This window comes from Triturus cristatus, chromosome 9 (assembly GCF_964204655.1).
Source record: "Triturus cristatus chromosome 9, aTriCri1.1, whole genome shotgun sequence".
Classification (NCBI taxonomy): domain Eukaryota; kingdom Metazoa; phylum Chordata; class Amphibia; order Caudata; family Salamandridae; genus Triturus; species Triturus cristatus.
In genome coordinates, this window is record NC_140592.1 from 993,374,085 (window position 1) to 993,396,143 (window position 22,059).

Consider the following 22,059-nt stretch of genomic DNA (forward strand, 5'->3'; position numbering starts at 1 on the left):
CTCTCAGTTTAGCTTATAGATCACCTTCCAAACCTCTGTGGGAAAAGCATGAGAAAATAGTTTTCTCTCAAACATGATTCATGATATCACATCAGAAGGCTTTTTCACATGGTAAAATCACCTTAGAACACACCACAATTCCTATGTAACTAAAGTCTTAAAACCTTCTATTAACTGCAGTGCTTTTTAATGAGGTGCTATCATGTATATTGGTCCCAAGATGGCTGCTAACACTTCTTGGATGAAGTACTGACAGCCAATCAGATCTCACGATGAGATGTGTGGTAAGGCTCCGCCCAGATATATCTATCTTTTTAACTCTAATTTTCTCAGGAACTACTGAACGGATTTACACCATTTAAACAAAAGGCACGAGTCTGAACTGAGGACTATCTCTTTGCCAAATTTGGTGTAATTCCGTTCAGCAGTTCGGGCTGTAGCTGCGCCAACAGGTCCTATGGGAAAATGCGTTTTGGGACCCCGATTTTTTCGCGGCCCCCGCTTGACGAATCACAGTGAAATTTTCAGGATAGGAGCGGACCGGAGCTGGCCAAAAGTTTGGAAAATTTGGCGAAGATTCGTCAATCGGCGCCAACGTTATTCCAAATAGAATGTTGCGGATTTCCTATGGAAAATAGGTCCTAACTAGAACTACCTACTGGCGACTGCCAGTAGGTAATATAATAAGGTAAAAACAAGCATTTAGAAATCTAAAAAATTTGCAAGCTTATGTTTTACAGAGCTAACTATAACCCCACCATGCACTGCTTATGACCTCACATATTACATCACTCATGACATTTCATGAACCACTGTAACAATAAGTATTACATATTGGTGGAGAGTCCAGAAAAGAAAAACATAAAAGCACTTTTTGAATTAAAGAGCAATTAAATATTTCTTCTTGAACATATCAATACAATTTTAATTTCATTAGTTATTCATTTTCATAATGTAAGTTTATATCTTTAAGTGTGTAACATCACTTCCAAAATTCTGTGTTGCTTATTTAAAAGTTATTGATGTAGTGAAGCCAAACAGTTTCAAATTTCATTAGATTCGCTTTCCAGTTACATGAACGGTTAACACAACATTTCTGTGAATATTGATTGACTTGCCCTAGGAATCTGAGTGGTCAGAAGAGGCATTGAATAATTGGAAGAAGGAGGAGTATAGAATAGAGTGAGAGGGAGCTAATAAAAATGAGAAAATTGGAATGTTGGGAGCTCCATTGAAAACAATGAAGTGCTCCAGGCTTCTATGGCTGGTAGAAGCCCGGAGCTCCAACATTCCAATATCTGTTCACAGCTGTTGCTGTGATCAAAAGGCCTCACGGATCCTGAGGGAATTCCAATCCACTTGGGCTCCTTGAGGCCTTTGTTTTACAAATTAGAACATTCTGCCCTCTAGGGGCGGAATGTTCTAATAGCCTTAGAGCTTTCGTTAGCGGGCTCTACCGGCCATTAAAGGCCTGCTCCCTTGTTAATGGGAGCTGGCCTTTAATGGCCGGTAGAGGCTGCTTCGTTGGCTCTCAGGCTATAGTAGGGAACTAAGGAGCTGGCCAAGGCAAAAACAAATATCAAAAGGCATTTTACTTTGTATTGTTTCCATGGACTATACAGTTCACATCGCCACAGTGCTCCTGCAGTTTTCTTTAATGAGGCTCTGCAAAGGGATACCTCATAGGGGAAGACCAGAGGAAACATGATGACAGCGGTTTCTGAGACTGCCTTCCTAAGTCCCCCAGTCCAATCTGGTCTGTTGTTTGTCTTGGGAGTTTGGGGAAATACCCAAGGTAACATAGGTACAGTGATTGGAGAAGAGATGCCTCTTGATCCCCATGTTGGAGAAGAGGGAGTCCAGATGGTACCTTAGGACAGATAAGTCCAACTAAAAGGTTTATTTTACTAGTTATAGGCAGCTGGTGATTATTTCAAAACTGCACCAGCAGGAAAAGGCTGCTGGAGGAATTGGATTTCAATGAAGTTCATTTTAGAAATTAACAAGATGGGTGTTGTGTTACAGACACACATCCCAAGAATTTACTGTAATGTTTAAAATGCTCCAAAGAGGTAAGTCTGGTAGCCCAATGTTTCCAGGTTACTTAAAGCATTCGACTGAACAGATAAAGGCATCGTTCACACTCAGTGTGACTTCATTCACCATGCTCTGCGTACGGGATCTGAGAACAGAGGCATGAATTGGCTCAAAATTATACATTGTGAAAAGTAACACAAGAGTGGAAACAAGATCCAGAGTGTATCCTCCACTGTAGGAATGACTTCCTCTGAGTTTGCTCATTCTGGAAACACAAGCATTTTCACTTTTTCAAGGAGTATTACTCGCAAAAGATACTCCTAGAAGACGTACAAGCTCCCTCTTCCCAGTCCATTTCCAAATCTATGGTTGTCCATCTTGTATTTACCTCCACATTGTATTTGCTCCTAAGAGCTTAAGCCCTACTGACTTGACAATTAATGGAAATTGCTCTTCTTTGTTCTCTATGTAATGAATTGTAAAGAACCCTAATGCCTCTAAAATTAATAAATAATAAATAAAATGTTGATTGGGTCCTAAATCAGCCTGTGATTTATGTCCATTTCAGTGTTCCTATCACCATTGTGCATTTATTGCGCCTTCTTAATTGATAATCAGTTAGGTGCTTGCCTGTATCTGATTGCTTCACAAAGTGGTCTTCTAAATGTCTTTATTCATTCACAGCTCCAGGCATTGGCGAGAAAGCCCTTGAGAGATCTTTTTCATCCTCCGTGAGCTCTTCTGAAAATAACCCAGCTCAGGATGAGGGACCCTTCGAGAACACCGCCTATATGGATCTCGGCAGTTCCATGGACCAAGCTCGAGCTGGCTCTTCAGGAACCCCTCCAATTATGGACCCTCTGAAATCAGACCTTCCTTCCACCATGAGCACTTGGGTGCAGTTTGAAGAGGCACCATGGAGCAGCCCATCTCAAACCAAAGGCCAAACTGGTGAGAAGCCATTTTTGTCAGACATTGTTTGTGGGGAAGTAGAAATTCTACACTCAGACTGCTAGCCACATTTCTATTTCGTCCGTACAGCTCTTTTCCCCACCCCGCCCAAGGAAGATCTTCCAACCATTAGCTCCCAAGAAGTTCACTATGGACTAGGGGCTGCAAAAATCCAATGTTTTGCATCTGTCCCATCACATAGGCCAGTGGGGTCAGAGTCTTTAAAGGGGCAATCCATTTAATGATGCCACAATATATCTCAAAACTCAAGCTGACATCATCAAGTAAAGTAGTTTTCTAGAATGCCTGTTATAGGTGATTGTAGAGATGCAGACTGGGTAAAGAGAATTATTTCATCCCTACACTGGATGCCCGCCTTAAATAGTGCCCGGTGTCTAATCAGCACATAACTGGGTCGATTCCTGGTACAATTAAAAAGCCTTTCATACTTCATTGGTCAGTATGGGCAACATTGAGTTTAAGGGACCATTCAGTTTGTTGTAGCAGATGCACAACTGTTAACCTGTGTTATGATCCCAAATTGCTATCAAGTGTTTTCCACGTGACAAGTCGGACTGTTAAATAATATGTCATAGTAGTTACTAAGCCCTCATTATTAGAGGTGTGCGGAGGAACCACATCGGTTATCCTCCACCTGGAAGTACCAATATAATAAGGAGTTGTATTTCATGGAGGAAGGATTGCTGGGCAATTACACGTTTTTGACTCATAAATTGTGAATAATCTCAGGAATTCTGGCAGTTTTTCTCATAATAGGGCCTTTTTTGCATGCACTTTCTAAATATATTCCTGGGAAAGAAAAACAGCAGAGGGATTTAAATGCGCAACTTGTAAATCTGATATAGGGGAAAACTCATGTATCTACCTTCATCAGAATTACAACGTAACCCATAATGAGAGGGCCCAAAGCTTCAATGTAACCACCAGAAGATACAAAAGCCTCAATTTTCAACAGAAAGTAAATATTTCGCAAAAACACACGATTCCAAATTCAAATTTTCTAACTTTTTGCTGTAAATAAGTTACAAATCAACAACTTGATTTTTAAATTCAATTTTTCGTACGTTGGAAGAGGGAATATCTGATAATTGCTAATAGGTCTACTTTGTAAACAATACTATTGAAATTTTTAGTACCACACATTAAAAGATTAGTACCACATTTGATTTTGTGACCAAATCATACTGAGTTACTAAAAGAGGAGTGATGGATTTCTGCTTGTGAATATCTATTCACTTTTTGGCATATTGTGGTATTTAAATATAACCTAATTTTAGGCCTTAGCAAAGTAATTGCTACCATTACTTTTTATCTTCACAATATTGCATTAGTGCCTCAACTTCCTTTGTCCTATCCCATTCATTACTTATGAGGTGTAACCCACCTTTGCGAGACGTTCCTTGTCCTCATCCAGTCATTACTTATTAGGTGTAACTCACCTTTCTGAGACTGGAAAACAACTGGGAAATATGCTGAAATGCTGGTCCTGCCTATCATCAAGAAACATTTGTCTGACACTGCCACGCTATCCAACTATAGACTTATCTCCCTCCTACCATACTCAGCCAAGGTCGCAGAGAAACTCAATCAACTGATGCTTCACCGACCACCTCAGAAACCACCAGCTCCTCGACGCCATGCAGTCTGAATTCAGGCCCAAGCACAGTACAGAAACAGCATTCTTTGCCACCACCTGACGGCATCCCCATGATCCTTGACAGAAGAGACACAACGGTCTTCATTATACTGGAACTCCCTGTAGCATAAGACAGTCTTACACCCCAGCCTCATCAAACACCCGCACAAGATTGGCATCCAAGGACATGCACTCGGCTGGATCTGCTCTTTCTTAATGGATAGAACACAAGCTGCCAGACTAGCACCTTACTCTTCGGAAGTTCACAAACTGATCAGCGAAGTCCCTCAAGGTTCATCGCTCTTTAACCATACATTATCCTTCTGGTCAACGTCATCTAGACACACGACATCAACATCCTCTCGCATGCCAATGACATGCAACTAATACATTCCCTTTTGGACAAATCCCCCAACACAAGAAACAAGTGCACCGCTTGTATGAACGCTTTAGCTAACCGGATGAAAGTCAACTGGCTCAAGCTCAACATCGACAAGACAGAAGTAGTGATCTTCAGCAAGAACACTTTATCATGGGACTCCAATTGGTGGCTGGCAGAACTCATACCAACACCAAGCACCCACTCAGAACCTAAGAAGGTTCATCAACAGCAAACTGAACAAGACTGCACAAGTAAATGCCATTCCTGAATCCTGCTTTTACACAAGGTACTGAGAAAGATCTTCAAATAGCTCCCAAACAACACCCAAAAAACCATCACTCACGCCCTAGTCATCAGCAAGTTGAGCTACCAGAACCCCCTCTGTGCTGGATGTCAATTGTGTGTCTTTTGCTTTCTCTCCCTAAGTGCGCCAGTTATGCCCAGACGTGGGTCCTGGGCTCACTGTGCCACTGGAATCAAGCTATCCTGGCTGAAGAGGGATGAAACCCCGAAACCAGTCCTAGGATGCTTGTTTCTGGTCCAGAGAGGACCTGGCTTGGCAGTTCGGGCTGGACTGTTCCCATGAGGCACAGGGTCAAGACTGATTTGCATATAGCCAGGTCTAAACTGGGGTGGCATGGTGAACAAAAGAATGATGGATTTAACCCAGATCTCTTGCCTGGGGGTGAATGTTTTGATTTGTTCTGCATTCCGTCCATCAATTGTGTGTCTTTTGCTTTCTCGCCCTAAGTGTGCTAGGTATACCCAGGCATGAGTCCTGGGCTCACTGTGCCACTGGAATCAAGCTATCCTGGCTGAAGAGGGGTGAAACCCTGAAACCGGTCCTAGGATGCTTGTTTCCGGTCCAGGGAGGACCTGGCTTGGCAGTTCGGGCTGGACTGCTCCCATGAGGCACAGGGTCAAGACTGATTTGTATATGGCCAGGTCTAAACTGGGGTGGCATGGTGAGCAAAAGAATGATGGATTTAACCCAGATCTCTTGACTGGGGGTGAATGTTTTGATTTGTTCAGCATTCCTTCCATCAATTGTGGGTCTTTTGAATGTCACCAAGCAACTCACCTGAATTCTACAAACCATCCAGAACTTGGCAGCAAGACTTATCATCAAACTCAAATACAGATTTCACAACACACAACACTTTAGGGAGTGTGACTGTACCCAGGGTTAATTGTCAGTCATCCTGACATCCCATCTTCTCACAGGGTGGTGTGGGGTCAAGAAAATCACTGACCTCACCCCCTGTGACAAGTTGGGAGAAGATGAAGTGAAAAAAGCATGAAGCCAAAAGCTGACACGAGCATTAATGCACAGGTTTCAGCTTTCAGTTTCCTGCTTCAGTGCTCCAGGCGAGAGGGAGTGGTGTTCATGTACCACAGAGGGTAAGTGAAAGAGAAACATATAAAAGTGTGTGTTTATAGCATTGTAATTACTTTCCTGATTTGTTTTTTTCTTGTAAAATCTTTTTATTGGCATTTTTTTAAATCTGCCCAATACATCCATTTTATTTAATTGTAAAGTACACAGCATGCAGGTTTACATCATGACACTCTGTAAACTGTTACATCGATAACAAGATATATTTTAGTTATCTAAACACTAGTCGTTGTGAGAGTACAGACCGATTTAAGACATGAGTACTTGGGACAGTGCCTGCGGTATGTGCCGACATCTTAGCTTGTATCTGCTGTGCTGGTGCTGTGGCATAACGTTTGCTGTCTTTTCGGTGTGGAACTAAACTCTTCAACTGAGGTAAGTATAACTGGGGTACACTGTGTCCTGATTTCTTTTGATCGAAGTGCCTCCTCTTCTGCGACCCCCCACTTGCTGACCACCCCCCTCCAGGCTGCTACCGGCGGTCCCTCAGGTGCTCTCCAGTGCATTGCTATGCTGCTTTTAGCTAGAAGGAGTACTAGGGACGCAAACCGTGTCTCTACCTTTTGGTGTTTTCAGCGTTTGGTTATGCCCAACGTGCATGCCTCCCATGTATGAATGTCTGAGTCCTGTAACAGTGAGGAGAGTGGTGTGTACTTTGGTCCAGTAGGCTTGGAGCATTGAGTAGTCCAAAAACATGTGGAGGAAGGACACATTGGGTTCCTGGCATCTGAGGCAGATGAAGGACGTGTCGGGATAGTAGTGTTGTAGCTTCGCGGGAGTCAGTCAGTCATAAAGTCTTTATTCGGTTTTAGTGCAAACCATAAAAGCATACTACAATAAATACATATTAAAAACAGGAATTTCATTAATAATATGATGCCAACATTAAAAAGGGTACAGTTCATTTCTTCAAGGTACGAATTACCACAGTTAAAAAACTTGCAATATTGAAGGTTTCCCAGACATTATTTAAAAGCTGTAGATACAAAAAAGCAGGTCTCACTTGAACAAAGCCTTTATCTTTTAAAATTGGGATTAAGAAACGTTTCCTGATGTCAATAAAGTGCTCACAGAAGAAAAAAAGGTGTATAATGTCCTGGGGGGAGAAATTGTCACAGGAACAAGGGCCAGGGTCCAGCACCCTTTTCCAATCTTTCTTAGCTCCGATCAATGAGTATAGTTGATTCAATCTAAATCTGGTTAAAAGAAAACGATGATTTGGATTTGTTACATATCCCAGATAAGGTTCCATGAGAGATGTTGTTTTACAGAGCTGGTGGCTCCTAACGGAACCCTTAACCAGCTCCTTCTCTTCCCTTGCCAAAGAGGATATGCAACTATAACTTTCTTTACACCAGTTGATGTCGCCTTTTACCAAGGTCTCGGGAGAAAGATACAGCTCTGGTCTCCCGAGGTTTTTGGCCAGGGTCCGAATGTATTTCAACCAGGGTATGTACGAACCATGATCGAGCGAGAGACAATCTCTCAAAATGGTGTGGTTCAAGTGTAAATCCGGGTTAAGCCAGATGCTAATCCATTTCAGGATCGGGGCCAGGGCAATGCTGTCTTCAAGATAACCAATTCCTAGTTCCTGGTGGACGATATAATTGGCCGTACAAATTGGTACTGAGAGGAGATTTTTTAAAAATCTATCCTCGACAGTCTGAATGCTTTTAGCATTATTAATGCCCCAGACCTCAGCTCCATACAAGGCTATGGAGAGACACTTAGCCTTGTAAACTTGGATAAGGGCCTTCAGTGGTCTGGCTCCCAGTTTTCTTGCAAAGCCCAGGACTCCTACTGTAGCTCTTGAAAACACAATCTTTTTTGCCTGTATCTGGGTTACCCCGGAATCTCGATCATCAAAGAGGACGCCCAGATAAGGAAAAGAAGAGACTCTCGACAATTGATGCCCCCCACATGAAAAGGTTTTGGATTTGGCAGATTTAGGGCCAATGACCATGACATGAGATTTAACAAAATTAACAGATAGGTCCAAATCCTTCATAAAATCAGCGAAAGAATTTAACAGTAGCTGAAGGCCCACTCCGGTTCTGGCGATTAAGGCAGCATCGTCAGCATATAAGAGGGCAGGGACTAAATATTTCCCCGCACGGGGGATATCTTTACATGAGGCGACAAGGGTAGTGTCCAGATCGTTTATATATAAAGTAAAAAGGAGAGGTGCCAGGATGCACCCCTGCCTAACCCCATAAGATATGGGTATATCTTTGGTACAATTTCCCTTTTGGTCATAACGAACTGTAGCTATTAACTCTCTATGTAGGTCCACTAAAAAATAGACAATCTCTTTATCAACACCAAGATCTAGGAGCATAGGCCATAGTTTTGATCTATTTACACGGTCAAAGGCCGAGGACAGGTCCATAAAGGCAACCAACAGGGTTCCTTTTTTGGCCACCGTGTATTTACCAATTAAAAGTTGTAGGTTTAAACATTGGTCTATGGTGCCCATCCCTTTCCTAAATCCATACTGGACCATAGAGAGTTTTCCAGATTCCTCTAGCCAACCGTTAAGTTGGGCAAGAACAACTCTCCCCAGGACTTTCACTGAGGAGTCTATAAGAGAAATTGGTCGATAGCAGCTCGGGTCGCCTCTATCCCCCTTTTTAAAAATAGGGACGATGACCGATTTCGCCCATGTTGATGGGAGGCCCTTTTGGCATGCATTTATGAAGACATTAAAAAGAATTTTAGACCAGAGTTTGATATCTGATTTGAAAAGGTCAGCCGGGACTCCATCGGTTCCCGGCGCCTTATTACTTGTCATTTGTAAAATAGCATTTGTCACCTCTGTTTCTGTGAAGGTCAACGTATAATTGTCAAGATTAAGTAAGGGCCCCGCCCTTAAACCATCTCCATCATATACCTGTTTAAAATGAGCATACCAGACATCCTCTTGGATGCCGCATTCAAGCTCAGTGTGACTTTTACCGTTAAAAAAAGGTTTATTTATAATGGACCAAAATTTCGCACTATTATTGAGTAGTCCAAAAACATGTGGAGGAAGGACACATTGGGTTCCTGGCATCTGAGGCAGATGAAGGACGTGTCGGGATAGTAGTGTTGTAGCTTCGCGGGAGTCAAGTAGGCCCGATGTAATATGTACAATTGTATGTTTTTGAATCGGTAATTGCGGGACACTTTTCTTGGGAACTCCAGCACTCGCTCCCATTCTTTGTCATGGAGCGGTCTCTGAATTTCAGCCTCCCATTTCTCACGAAGGGTGTTTGGATTCAGTGCTCGTACCGCTTTATATATCCAGGTCACTAAATGTCACCCGGGGCCAAGTTGTAGTACTGCATGTATCACCGGGTGTGTGGGTGGTTCTGCATCTATTGTGTGCCACATTCGATGACAGTCCTCTAGTAATTGCCTATGCACCAGGAATTGCCCCCTGGGCAGGTCAGTATCCGTCACAAGTTCTGCAAATGTCTGTAATTGTCCATGCACATAGAGGAAGCCCACCTCCGTAACTGAGTGTTCCGTCCACGCTCGCAGTGCCTGCTCTGTGTAGTGAGCACTGCCTCTGGGAAATCCCACCAATGGCAGAATGGGGGAGTACATGGGGGCTGCACATCTCATTCTGTGTACCTGGTTCAGACAAGTGCGTGCTACTGTCACCTGGCGGGGGCACTCCTGTATTGGTTCCGCCTTGGGCAGCAGCATGCGGTGTACAGTAGGGATAGAAATTGGCCCTGTATGTGTGATTGTTTCGCCAAGCGCTCGACCTGCAGTCCATCTCGACACCCATTGGAGTTGGGCTGCGGGAAAGTACGCCTCAAAAGAGGGGGCCCCCAACCCTCCCTTGTGCAGCACTCATGGAAAAAGCAATATGCCATGGTTTGTTTATGTACAGGAAGGTGTATCTTCCTGTACATAAACAAACCTTTTTTTTTAATGCCATTTTGTTACTTTTATATGTGCTGCATGAAGCAGCACACATGAAAGTTACAAAATTGCTTTTTAGGATTGTTTATGTGCATGAAGGGACACTTTCCTACACATAGTGGGATGGGTATGCCCAGACGTGCGTCCCTTGCTCACTGTGCCACTGGATTCAAGCTAGCTGGCTGAAGAAGGGTGACATATGGCTGGGTCCAAACTGGGGTGGCGTAGTGGGCAAAAGAACAATGGATTTAACACAGAGCTTTTGACTGGGGGAGAATTTTTGCATTGTCCGCATTCTGTCCATCATTTGTTTGCTGTAACACTTTTCGCCCTAAGTGGGATGCTTATACCCAGATATGGGTCCCTTGCTCACTGTGCCACTGGATTGAAGCTAGCCCGGCTGAAGAAGGGTGACATACCCTAAAACCGGTCCCAGGATGCTTGTTTCTGGTCCAGGGAGGACCCGGCCTGGCAGTTCAGTCTGGACTGTTCCCATGTATACAGGGTAAAGATTGATTTGCATATGGCTGGGTTCAAACTGGGGTGGTGTAGTGGGCAAAAGAACAATGGATTGAACCCAGATCTTTTGACTGGGGGAGAATGTTTGCATTGTCAGCATTCCATCCATCATTTGTTTGCTGTAACGGCTTAGTAAGGATAACACCGTAGAAACGTGTTTTCATTCAGGTTGTCACTGACTTTGAACAAGGGTGCAACTATCAAGTGTGCAATAGGCACCGTGGCACCGAGGATGGTCGTGTCCTGTGTCCAAATAGTTGGTACGGCACACATTTTCCTTGCAGACACCTTCCCTGAGGTATGCAGCCGTCTTTCTGTGTGGCTCCGCGTGAAGTGAGAAGTCTGGGAATGGTTTCTCTTGTACATGACAAGTGGTGAATCTCCACAGCAACAAAGTGTATGAAGTAGCTCTTCATCGCTTTCCACAAGAAAGGATGCTCTTGGAAGAGTAAGGGTGGAGTGGCTCCCCACTCAACAGTGCATCACCCATCTCCACCACTCTCCCCCCTCTTTTCTTTACTCTTCTGTGCTTTTGTTCCTTTCCGGTTTCTGCCTCCGCCAGTGTATCTCTGCCCTATCTAGTTTCTCGCTGTCTCTCGTTTACTTACGTAACCCTTTCCATTCTTTAACCTTAACATTCTCTAATTGTCTGTTCGCTCCTTATTTCCATTGTTGTTTCCCTTTCTGGTTGTTCCACACTTTTGTGCGAGAAGCTTTCACCTCTTTCTGTTTTTTTCTCATTTCCTTATATTGCCCTTTGTAAGTAGGGCTCTGCCGAACCCACCCTAATCATCTTATGCTTAATGCTGTTGCTTCTTTTCTCTTCTGTTTCTCAGATACGGTCTCTTACTTTTATTTTTAAACTCGTTCACTTCCGGAACATTTTTAGGATTTTTTGTGAGCCGGGTAAGATATATTGTGGGGTCCCCTGTTTTGAACAACTTTGAATTTGTAACTCATTTTCAGGAAGTTCAAACCCTCATAATGCCAAATAAAATTGAATTATACCCTACCTTTCAGAAACATAGGCACACTAAAAAAGCTGAAAACTGAAGCGTTGCCACCCCGTAGTACTAGAAGCAAGCATTCTTTAACTGCAACAATAATATTTTATATGGATCAGTGTCTAATTAGCCCTTTTCTCCCACTGTGGAAACGATATGCAGGCAATATGATGGATGGGTAGTGGACTATCGCTTAATATTAACATAGGTCATATGCACATATCGCTTGAAATTGTAGCTTTAGTTGCCAGATATGCGTAATCACAAATGCTCTCTTACTACTGCTGTTCTTAATGCAACAATGCAAAGCACTGCTCTGAGGATTCTATCAAGTGCAATATGATAACTTTCTCCTTTTTTCGCTTCCTCTGTCGTGTCCCTCTTCTCCACTTTATGTGCATGTACTTCTCTTTTTGCATTATTACCTCTGACTCTACTGAGTAAGAGAAATGGGAGGGGGCATTAGACAGGGATAAGGAGAACAGTTTAGAAAAACAGGTGAAGTACAGAGAGAAGGGAGGTAGAGGTAGAGGTAGGGTAGAAAGCTGAGTACAGAGAGACATAGGGTAAAAAGAAAGGTGATGTATTCAGAAGAGAAGATACTGAGAAGTGGTAGGAGGTGAGGTAGGTAGCAAAAGAGAGGTAGAGTGATAGGTGAGGTTTTAGAGTGAGGTAGGTACAGAGATTTAGAGTTAGGGAGGAGGAAATCTAGAGAGAAGAGTGGCTACATCAAGGAGTGAGGCAGAGAAAGAGTAAGATAGAAAGCAAAACATTTAGATAGAGATGGGTAGATTGATGAGTTAGAGAGGAAGAGCTACGAATAGAGGGTAAGGTAGAAGGCGTAAAGAGAAATAAGGAGAGAATAATCACAGAAATTCTCCTTTTGATTCATTGTCACCAACAGCTTGAGAGTGTAAGGGCTAACAGTTGGCAAGCCAGTAATGCACACAAAGTCTCTGTTAAATTAAAAGTAGAATCTTTTTTTTTATGCACAGACTTAAGACAGGACTTCTGAATGTCCTAAACATCTCACCGGTGTCCGTTTAGAAGATGGGGACCCTGGGCAATTGGCCACTTTTCCCATGCCTTAAAACTAGGCCCCACCTCGCTTGCATGGCATTTCCACACAAGAAGACTCTCCGGTTCTTGTAAGCGTACCCTCTGCCCATAGCCCAGCTTCCTTCTTGCCGTGTACGGTCGCCCAACCTATCACCCAACTGGGACGCTTTTCGAGCATATTTATTGCTCCATCTTGAGGCCCCAGGATACTTCCTTCCCCGTGTTACACAATTTGAGGGCATCAGTCTCAGGCATCCATTTAAATGTCCTGAAGATGAACCCAGAATTTGGTTTTAAGGGATCGAAACATCGTGGACTGCTTGCACCTTGACACAACCATTTATTTTGTACCATGATGTGCTATGGTGTTGTAATACAATTTTGCTGGCCATACTAAGGATTGGTGTTTCTGGCCATGCCACTGTAAATGCCTAAGTTTTTAGTTTTTCTGTTCTTTTATGTTGTATGTGGCCCCACTTGTATGGTTTTTGTTTTAATCAATCTATATTAAAAGACGTCATTTTACCTCTATATGCACTTTCGTCACACTCTTTTTGTTGTGAGGGACTGTTGTTTCCAAACATACTTCGTACCCAAAGGTACCTCACCAAGAAATTGGGTTCCCTTGTCTTTGTATGACACACATTAAAACTAGGCCCTGGCCTCATTTAAATTACGTCAGCATATTTCCCATAATGCTTGTGTCTTGCTTCACAACTCCAGATAATACACAATACCACTCTCCCACACGGTGCCTTAAACACAACGAAGCAATAAACCTTACACAACACCCCCTGGAAAGGGATCTCACTTTATAAAATGAAGCACATCAAAGACTGTTCTCAGAATCAGGCTTGGGCTTTTATTTATGCAATGCTCTCTAACAGAAAGGCTTTTCCAGATGTCAAATGAACAACATTCAAATGTGTGTGTGTGTGTATATATATATATATATATATATATATATATATATATATATATATATATAGATACATATATATATATATATATATATAATTCAGTAAAAAAACCATAGGTTTCAGGGGCGTTATAGTTAGCTGGACATTTCCCTCGTACAAAACCCTACAAATTCCCCTGTTATAGTTAGTTCAGCTAACTATAACTCGCGCCCCCGCAATGCACCGCTGATGACGTCACATATTACATCATTAGCTGAACTAACTATAACAGGGGAATTTCTAGGGTTTTGTACCAGGGAAATGTCCAGCTAACTATAACGCCCCTGAAACCTATGTTTTTTTTAGTGCATTTCTAAGGTTTTTTAAATGCCAATTCCTAAATATAATGCCCCTGAAACCTTTGTTTTTTTCAGTGAATTTCAAAGGTTTTTTAAATGCCAATTCCTAACTATAACGTGCATGAAACCTATGGTTTTTCAGTGAATTTCAAAGGTTTTGTAAATGCTAATTCCTATCTAGAACTTCTCTCTAAAGATATCATGTTTAGTGATTTTCATTGGATTTCTATATTTTTCAAATTCAGTGTGTCAATTTCATTAATTATGTTTTTTTGAAATTCTTTTTTATCACCATTTTTAAAATTTATTTTTTTAATTCATCCTTTTAAAATTTAAAAAATATTATTTGTTTTTATTGGGTTTTTCAATTTATTTTTATATTTTTAAAAATATTTCTTTAACTATATGTTCAAAACTTTATTTTATATATATATTTTCCATGTATTTGGATCCGCGCACCCTATGCGCACCGTTCTCGATCCCTACGCATTAGCATCCACGCATGGAATGCGTTGGGTACGTGTTTAGTGCGCGATCGCAATGCGACAGGTACGCGACTCCCAGCCTATATGCGACACGTTCGATGTACGTAACGCGACGTTTACGCGCTTCCGCGATGCGTCATCTGCGTCTATGACGCGGTAGGTGCGCGGATCCCGCAAAATATTTAACATTTAAAAAAACAAATATATATGTATTTCGTGTGAATATTAATTGAAGACAAACTCTAAACTAGTCTTAAAATGAATGTATTTTTACATCTAATCCTATAATTTTTAATTCAATTTCGCGTATGCGCGCTGGGTGCGTGCTGCGTATGCGCAGGGTGCGCGGATCCCATGTGACCTGCAAAAAAAGAGATTTGATTGGTTCATTACACTTCCTCTTCTAACTATTGAAAGACCCCAATTCAATCATTCTTCTATGACCTTCTTTGGAGGAGCATTTCTTTGCAGAGAAGAAGATTTTTTTAGACTAAGTTTACACTTAGCTCTAACTTTTTTCAACTAAAAATGGCTTCAGGTTAGCAGGCATCACCTGCATCTCCTCATACATCTGAGGATGAATTTTTGGAGGAGGCACCACGCAAAGAACGTTTTTCTTCAGTGGTGTGGACATTTTTTTCTTTTCCCGAGGGGCAGAATAAGACCAATGTCACCTTGGTCACATGCAAGATTTGCAAAAGAGTGCTGTCGCGAGGGGATCCTAACAAGAAATACTCGTGCGGCACGGCTAGTATGATGAAGCACCTAAGGACCCTTCATCCAAACAATCGTGCACGAGAAGAGTGCAAACGGATGAGAAACACTCCTGCTCCTGCACCTTCCACCTCATCGCAGCCGAGCACTTCAAGAGTGCATCCATCAGCCCAAAATGTGGACATCCGTCCTCAATTTCAATTTTTAAAATGCTCTGCACTAATTACAATGCGACTTTGTGCTACGGTTAGCAGTCGATCAATCTGATCTGCTGCCGGCAAGAAAGTCACATTTGTTGGTTTTAAAAAAATATTTTTATTGTTCCCTGAAGTTCATTGTTTGGTTCCTCCTGTTTTTTTTTTGTTTTTTTTGCAGAAAAACCCCAAAAAATTACAAATTGTTCAGAAAACCCCCCCAAAAAAAGAAGAAAAAAAAAAGCTCTTGTAAGAAATAACTTTCCTGGTTTTAAAAAAGAGCTACATTTCTTTGTTAGTGTGTGAAAGTTTAGATGAATGTACGTGTAGTACGTAATTGACTGAATGAATGCATTAGTAGCGTATGGTGAATGTATAAGTGCAGAACTATGAGGAAGTGCTGCAGCATCACACAGTAACCTCTTTAACTGCAGTGTGCTGTAGTACTTCCGAAGCACAGGGATGCAACATATGTACATAAATATGTTGCAAATCTATGCTTCTCTCTGCACGGCTGCTTAAACTGCAGCCATGTGGTAACACAGGCACCCTTGCACCATAGTGTAATCTGTGTCATGTGCTGTTTGTTTTTGTGCAGGAAGACACACCTTCCTGCACAAAAACAATCAGTAAAGGCATTTTTCTCTTTCAATGTATGCTGAGCATTGTAGCATGCATTGAAGATATAAAAATGTGGAGAAATGAAAACAATTCTCCTTGTTGTGCTTTCCTACACCAATTTTAGAATGGTGCAGCATTCACACACATATCGAGATTTATAATTTATGATAAATCTAGGCATGTGTCTTGTTCTATGAGTATTCAGTGCAATCATGCACAACAACACTTATAGAACACCCTTTCAATGCAACCTGGTGTGCATAATGAGGTTGTATTTACATGGAGTATAAAAAGTGCACAGAGTGCCTTTTACTCTCTTTGTAAATAGGAAAGAGTGTCTTGCGCAATAACTATGTTACAAAAAGTGACATATTTCCGGTTTTAAAATTCCTTGCGAATGATAGAAGGTAAGCACAGAGTTTTGTCTGCAAAAATGTTCAAAGAAGAATGATTGACATGATTGTGGTCCTTCAATAGGTACAATGGGAAATATTATGAACCCCTCAAATCTCTTTTTTTGCAGGTCACATGATATCTGATTATGGTCAGATTTCAAAACTACATAGGTATAAACAGACTGTTTTTAGAAACGTGTTTCAAATTTGTAGCTTCTTGCAGACCTCCTCATTCTGCATATTGAGACTTAGTTAAACCTACCTTCACAGTAATAGGAATAAAAAATGGTATACATTTTTTTCAGATTTTCATTGCAATCTAAATTCATATAAATTGCTTATTTTAAAATTTGCATCTGTGAAAGAAAAGGAAAAAAAAATTATATGTAATAATACATTTTTTACAACACAGCATCATTTTTTGCGTTTTTTGCTGTTCTCAGAATATATTGAATTTCACTAAAAATAGTGATTTCAATCGTACTCATCACTTAACAGCGGGCAAAAAAAAAACAATCAGAAAGATTGTTAAAAAAAACAACATGCTATTCTCAGAAAAATACCACAAGATACAAATCACAGATATATAAAATGCTTACGGCTAACGAAATTTTATAAGTTTAACTTACAAAAACTGTAAATGTTGCCGCTTTAAAATATTCACCGAATCTGAGGATACATTTTTGGAGAAGGCACCACGCCCACAACGTTTTTCTTCAGTGGTGTGGAAATTTTTTACTTTTCCCGAGGGGCGAACAAAGATCAATGCCACCTTGGTCACGTGCAAGATTTGCAAAAGAGTTCTGTCGCGAGGGGATCCTAACAAGAAATACTCGCACGGCAAGTATGATGAAACACCTAAGGACCCTTCATCCAAACAATCTTACACGAGAAGAGTGCAAACGGATGAGAAACACTCCTGTGCCTTTCTGAGTTTCTTTTCTTTTTCTTTTTTTTCTGGCATGATTTCTCTATTTTTACGTTGAAAAACAGTATCTGTAAAAAAGAATCACAAATAAATGTATATTAATAACTTTCAAATGTATACTATTCCATTACTGTACAAACACATTTTATATAAAAACTGACTAAGAAACTATAGCCCTGAACCACAAGTGTGACGATGGTTAAAACACTACATGCATAGTGCATATTACTTTGAAGCAGTTCATGCCCTAAAGCCTACCTCACTAAAAGACTACATGCTAACTGACTGAATGATTACAGTACTATAAGGAGACACACTGGGTGAGTGACAGGGTGTTTGCTAGAAGTGTATGAATACTGATTGGGGAATTGAAGGTGTGAAAGACAATTGTGTAGGTGATTAGAGGACTGCATCCATAGTGAATAGGCATTTGAAGCTGTCTATGTGCTAAGGCCTGGCTCACTGCATGAGTACTTGGGTACTGACGGAATGATTATAGTACAGCAAGGAGAGTGCCTGGGTGAATTTATAAGTGGTTGGCTTTTGACACAGTGAATGGATTAGTACTTGGTACTGAATGGGTCACTAGAGGAGTGCAAAGGGAGTGACAGGATGTTTGCTGGACTGTATGGATACTGACTAGGGAATTGAAGGTGTGAAAGACAAGTGTATAGTATGTTAGAAGACTGCATAGACATTTGAAGCAGTCTATGTGATAATGTATGGTTCACAACATGAGTACTTGGAAACTGACTAAATCATCAGACTACTGCTAGGACAGTGCCTGGGTAAAATTTTTAAATTTTCAGTTCTGGCACAGTGAAGAGAATAGTACATGGTACTGCACTTTAGTGTCAAACCCTGACTCATTTTATCAATGCATAAGCAAAGAATAGCTTCTAAAGCTACTAAAACTTGACAACATGACCGGTTTTAAAACAGTTACCTGTCAGCAAATACACGATGTTACCAAATGCTTCTATCACAATCCTTACCCAAATGCACACAGACTCACAGTGTGATTTTAGACAAGCAACACTATCCTAGGAGTTTACCAAATCTCATTCACTAGTCTAGAAGAGGTAAGGGTACTGCACACAATCTACATATTTAAGTACAGCACATTAGTGTCAAAGCATGACTCATTTAATCAAAGCATAAGCAAAAACTGTATTCTAATGCTACTAAAACTTGACAACAAGACAGGTTTTAAAACAGTTATCTGTCAGCAAATACACAATGTTACCAAATGCTTCTCTCACAGTGGTTCCCAAATGCACACATACTCACTGTGTGATTCTAGACAAGCAACACTATCCCTAGCAGCTTACAAAACCTCATTCACTACTGTGCAAGGGGTAAGGAGACTACACACAATCTACATATTAAAGTACAGCACATTAGTGTCAAAGCATGACTTATTTTATCAATGCATAAGCAAAGACTGGCTTCTAATGCTACTAAAACTTGACAACATGACAGGTTTTAAAGCAGTTATCTGTCAGCAAATACACAATGTTACCAAATGCTTCTCTTACAGTGGTTCCCAAATGCACAAATACTCACTGTGTGATTCTAGACAAACAACACTATCCCTTGCACTATACCAAAACACATTTCTTCATCTAGAAGGAGTACTACATTTTAGTATAGAAACATAACTCATTTCACAAATTCATAAACAATGACTGGTTTCTAATTCTACCAAAATATAAAAACAGCTCAGTTATCTGCCTGCAAACACATGAAAAACACAAATGCTTATCACAGAATGGTTTCTACATGCACACACACTGTCAATAAGATTGTAGAGAAAAAAAGTACTCCCTACACTTTAGCAGGAGAAATACATTAGTCTGATTAAAATCAAAATAGTCTACATACATCCCCTCACAATTAAATAACTCACCTTTCAAGTTGGTTTGTAGATTAAGAAGTATATCAGTCACACACCAGATTTTCTTATACAGAATCTCTGCACTGTGCACCTCTCAGCAAAAACAAAGAATGGCAAAGTTTCCCTTTCATTTTCCACACATAAACATGTAAACATCAAATCACAATCCTTCACACATAAATTCAAAAGCAAACACACATTTCTATTGGTTAAACATTTCAACCCTTTCCACAATCTGCCTTCTGCCTGTTACCATAGAAACAGGTCATGGAACACTGCACTGAACGCACAGGTCACAAGTTCAGCACACAATGTTGCTAAACAAGACAGCAAGTGTGCTTGACTTTTCAACATATCAGCTTATCATATATAATGTTCCTTACAATCAGTTTTTGTTAACCAATAAGAATCATGCATTTAAAAAACAGAAATATACACCCTACCTTTCAGTGTAGAAAGTTGTCATACAACCAATGATTTCTTGTCTTTTTTCATTTTTTTTTCCTTGGATCCGCGCACCCAACACGGGAGGATCCGTGCACCAAACGCGATAGGATGCACGCACCTTGCGCGCATTTCGCCGTTTTTTTTTTTTTTTTTAAAGGGGTCCCAGGGAGTCCTTCTGGGACCCCCTAAGCACCTCTAGATGGTCAGAGTATTTCCACTCTGCCCCCTTTATATGTTTTACACACTTATTCCCCTTGCTTCTTCAGCCTTGCTTCTACCGAGGCAGAAAATGGCCGCCAACAGTTCCTGGTTTCGAATGTAGACAGACACTCGACAGCCAATTAGCATTCAGCGTGCGATCGGGAGGGTGCGTGCTCGATTCAGGGAGGGTGCGCTTATGGTGCGGGTAGGGTCCGCGGATCCTCCCCGGCCATAGATATCACTAACTTTTTTACCCTCATTTTCTCAGGAAATAATGAACAGATTCACAGCATTTATGCAAAAGGCACGAGTCTGAACTGAGGACTACCTCTTTGCCAAATTTGGTGCCATTCCGTTCAGCGGTTCGGGCTGTAGCTGCGACAATAGATCCTATGAAAAATTGCATGGGGAAAACGTGTTTTGGGACCCCCCTTTTTTCTCGGCCCCCGCTTTACGAATCACCACGAAACTTTCAGGGTAGGAGCGGAGCTGGCCAAAAGTTTGGAAAATTTCACGAGGATTCATGAACCGGCACCATACTTATTGGGAATAGAATGTTGCGGATTTCCTATGGAAAATAGGTCCTAACTATAACTATCTACTGGCGACCGTATATATATATATATATATATATATATATATATATATATATATATATCACTGAAAAAACCATAGGTTTCACACATGTTATAGTTAGCTGGACATTTTACTGATAAAAAACCAATGAAATTCCCCGTTATAGTTACTGCAGGCAACTATAACTCACGCGACCGCAATCCTCTGCTGATGCTAATACTGTATTTAGACACTTATTTGCCCATGTGTCTTCTTCCATTAAATTTTAGCTTTACATATATTACAAATATTTTTTTTTCATAAAGACACATATGTCATCAGCAGAAGATTGCGGTCGCGTGAGTTATAGTTGCCTGCAGTAACTATAACGGGGAATTTCATTGGTTTTTTATCAGTAAAATGTCCAGCTAACTATAACATGTGTGAAACCTATGGTTTTTTCAGTGAATTTGCAAGGTTTTTTAAATGCTAAGTTACTTTACGCCATTCGTGGCGTGCGCGCCCTTTTAACGCAGTTCGTTCCGTGCGCGCACGGTGCGCTTCGCGCACCGTACGTGCACAGTGAGCACGCGGTGCGCTTCGCGCACCGCGTGCCCACTTTACGCAGTTAGTGCCGTGCACGCACAGTGGTCACGCGGTGCGCTGCGCGCACCGCGTGCCCACGTTAAGCGGGATGGGCCATGTACGCACGATGCGCTTCGCGCACCGTGCGCACATGGGGGACATATTTTGCGCATCTTTGTGAAATGTATTCTTCGGGCACCATTTGCACACGGGGTGGGGAGAATGTGGATAGTTTTTTTTTTTTTATATAATTTTTTACCGTGCGCGTACGGTAAGCGTAATCGGCGATTTTCCGAAAAAAAAAATTTAATGGAAGAAGACATGGGCAAATAAGTGTCTAAATACAGTATTAGCATCAGCAGAAGATTGCGGTCGCGTGAGTTATAGTTGCCTGCACTAACTATAACGGGGGAATTTCATTAGTTTTTTACGAGTGAAATGTACAGCTAACTATAACTTGTGTGAAACCTATGGTTTTTTCAGTGAATATATATATATATATATATATCGCCAGTAGATAGTTATAGTTAGGACCTTGTTTCCATAGGAAATCTCAAAATTCTATTTTGAATAACTTTAGCGCCGGTTGACGAATCTTCGCGAAATTTTCCAAACTAATGGGGCGCTCTGCTCAGCTCCTACCCTGAAAGTCTCGGGGTGATTCGTCAAGTGGGGGCCGAGAAAAAAGGGGGGTCCCAAAATGCGTTTTCCCCATGCATTTTTCCATAGGACCTTTAGTCGAAGGTACAGCCCGAACGGCTGAACAGAATTACTTGAAATTTGGCAGAGAGGTAGTCCTCAGGTCAGGGAAGTGCCTTTTGCAGGTCTGGTGTCAATCTGTTCAGTATTTCCTGAGAAAATA

General features: G+C 41.3%; 1 protein-coding gene across 5 annotated transcripts in view; it reads left to right on the plus strand.

Annotated features, from left to right (window-relative positions):
• Positions 1-22,059, plus strand: part of STON2 (stonin 2) — a 668,352-nt gene that overhangs the window by 292,025 nt on the left and 354,268 nt on the right. For all 5 annotated transcript variants that reach the window (XM_085626602.1, XM_085626605.1, XM_085626603.1 and 2 more), the window contains one exon: positions 2,722-2,988. In XM_085626602.1, the coding sequence (XP_085482728.1) occupies positions 2,722-2,988 (267 nt within the window). The remainder of the gene's footprint in view (positions 1-2,721; positions 2,989-22,059) is intronic.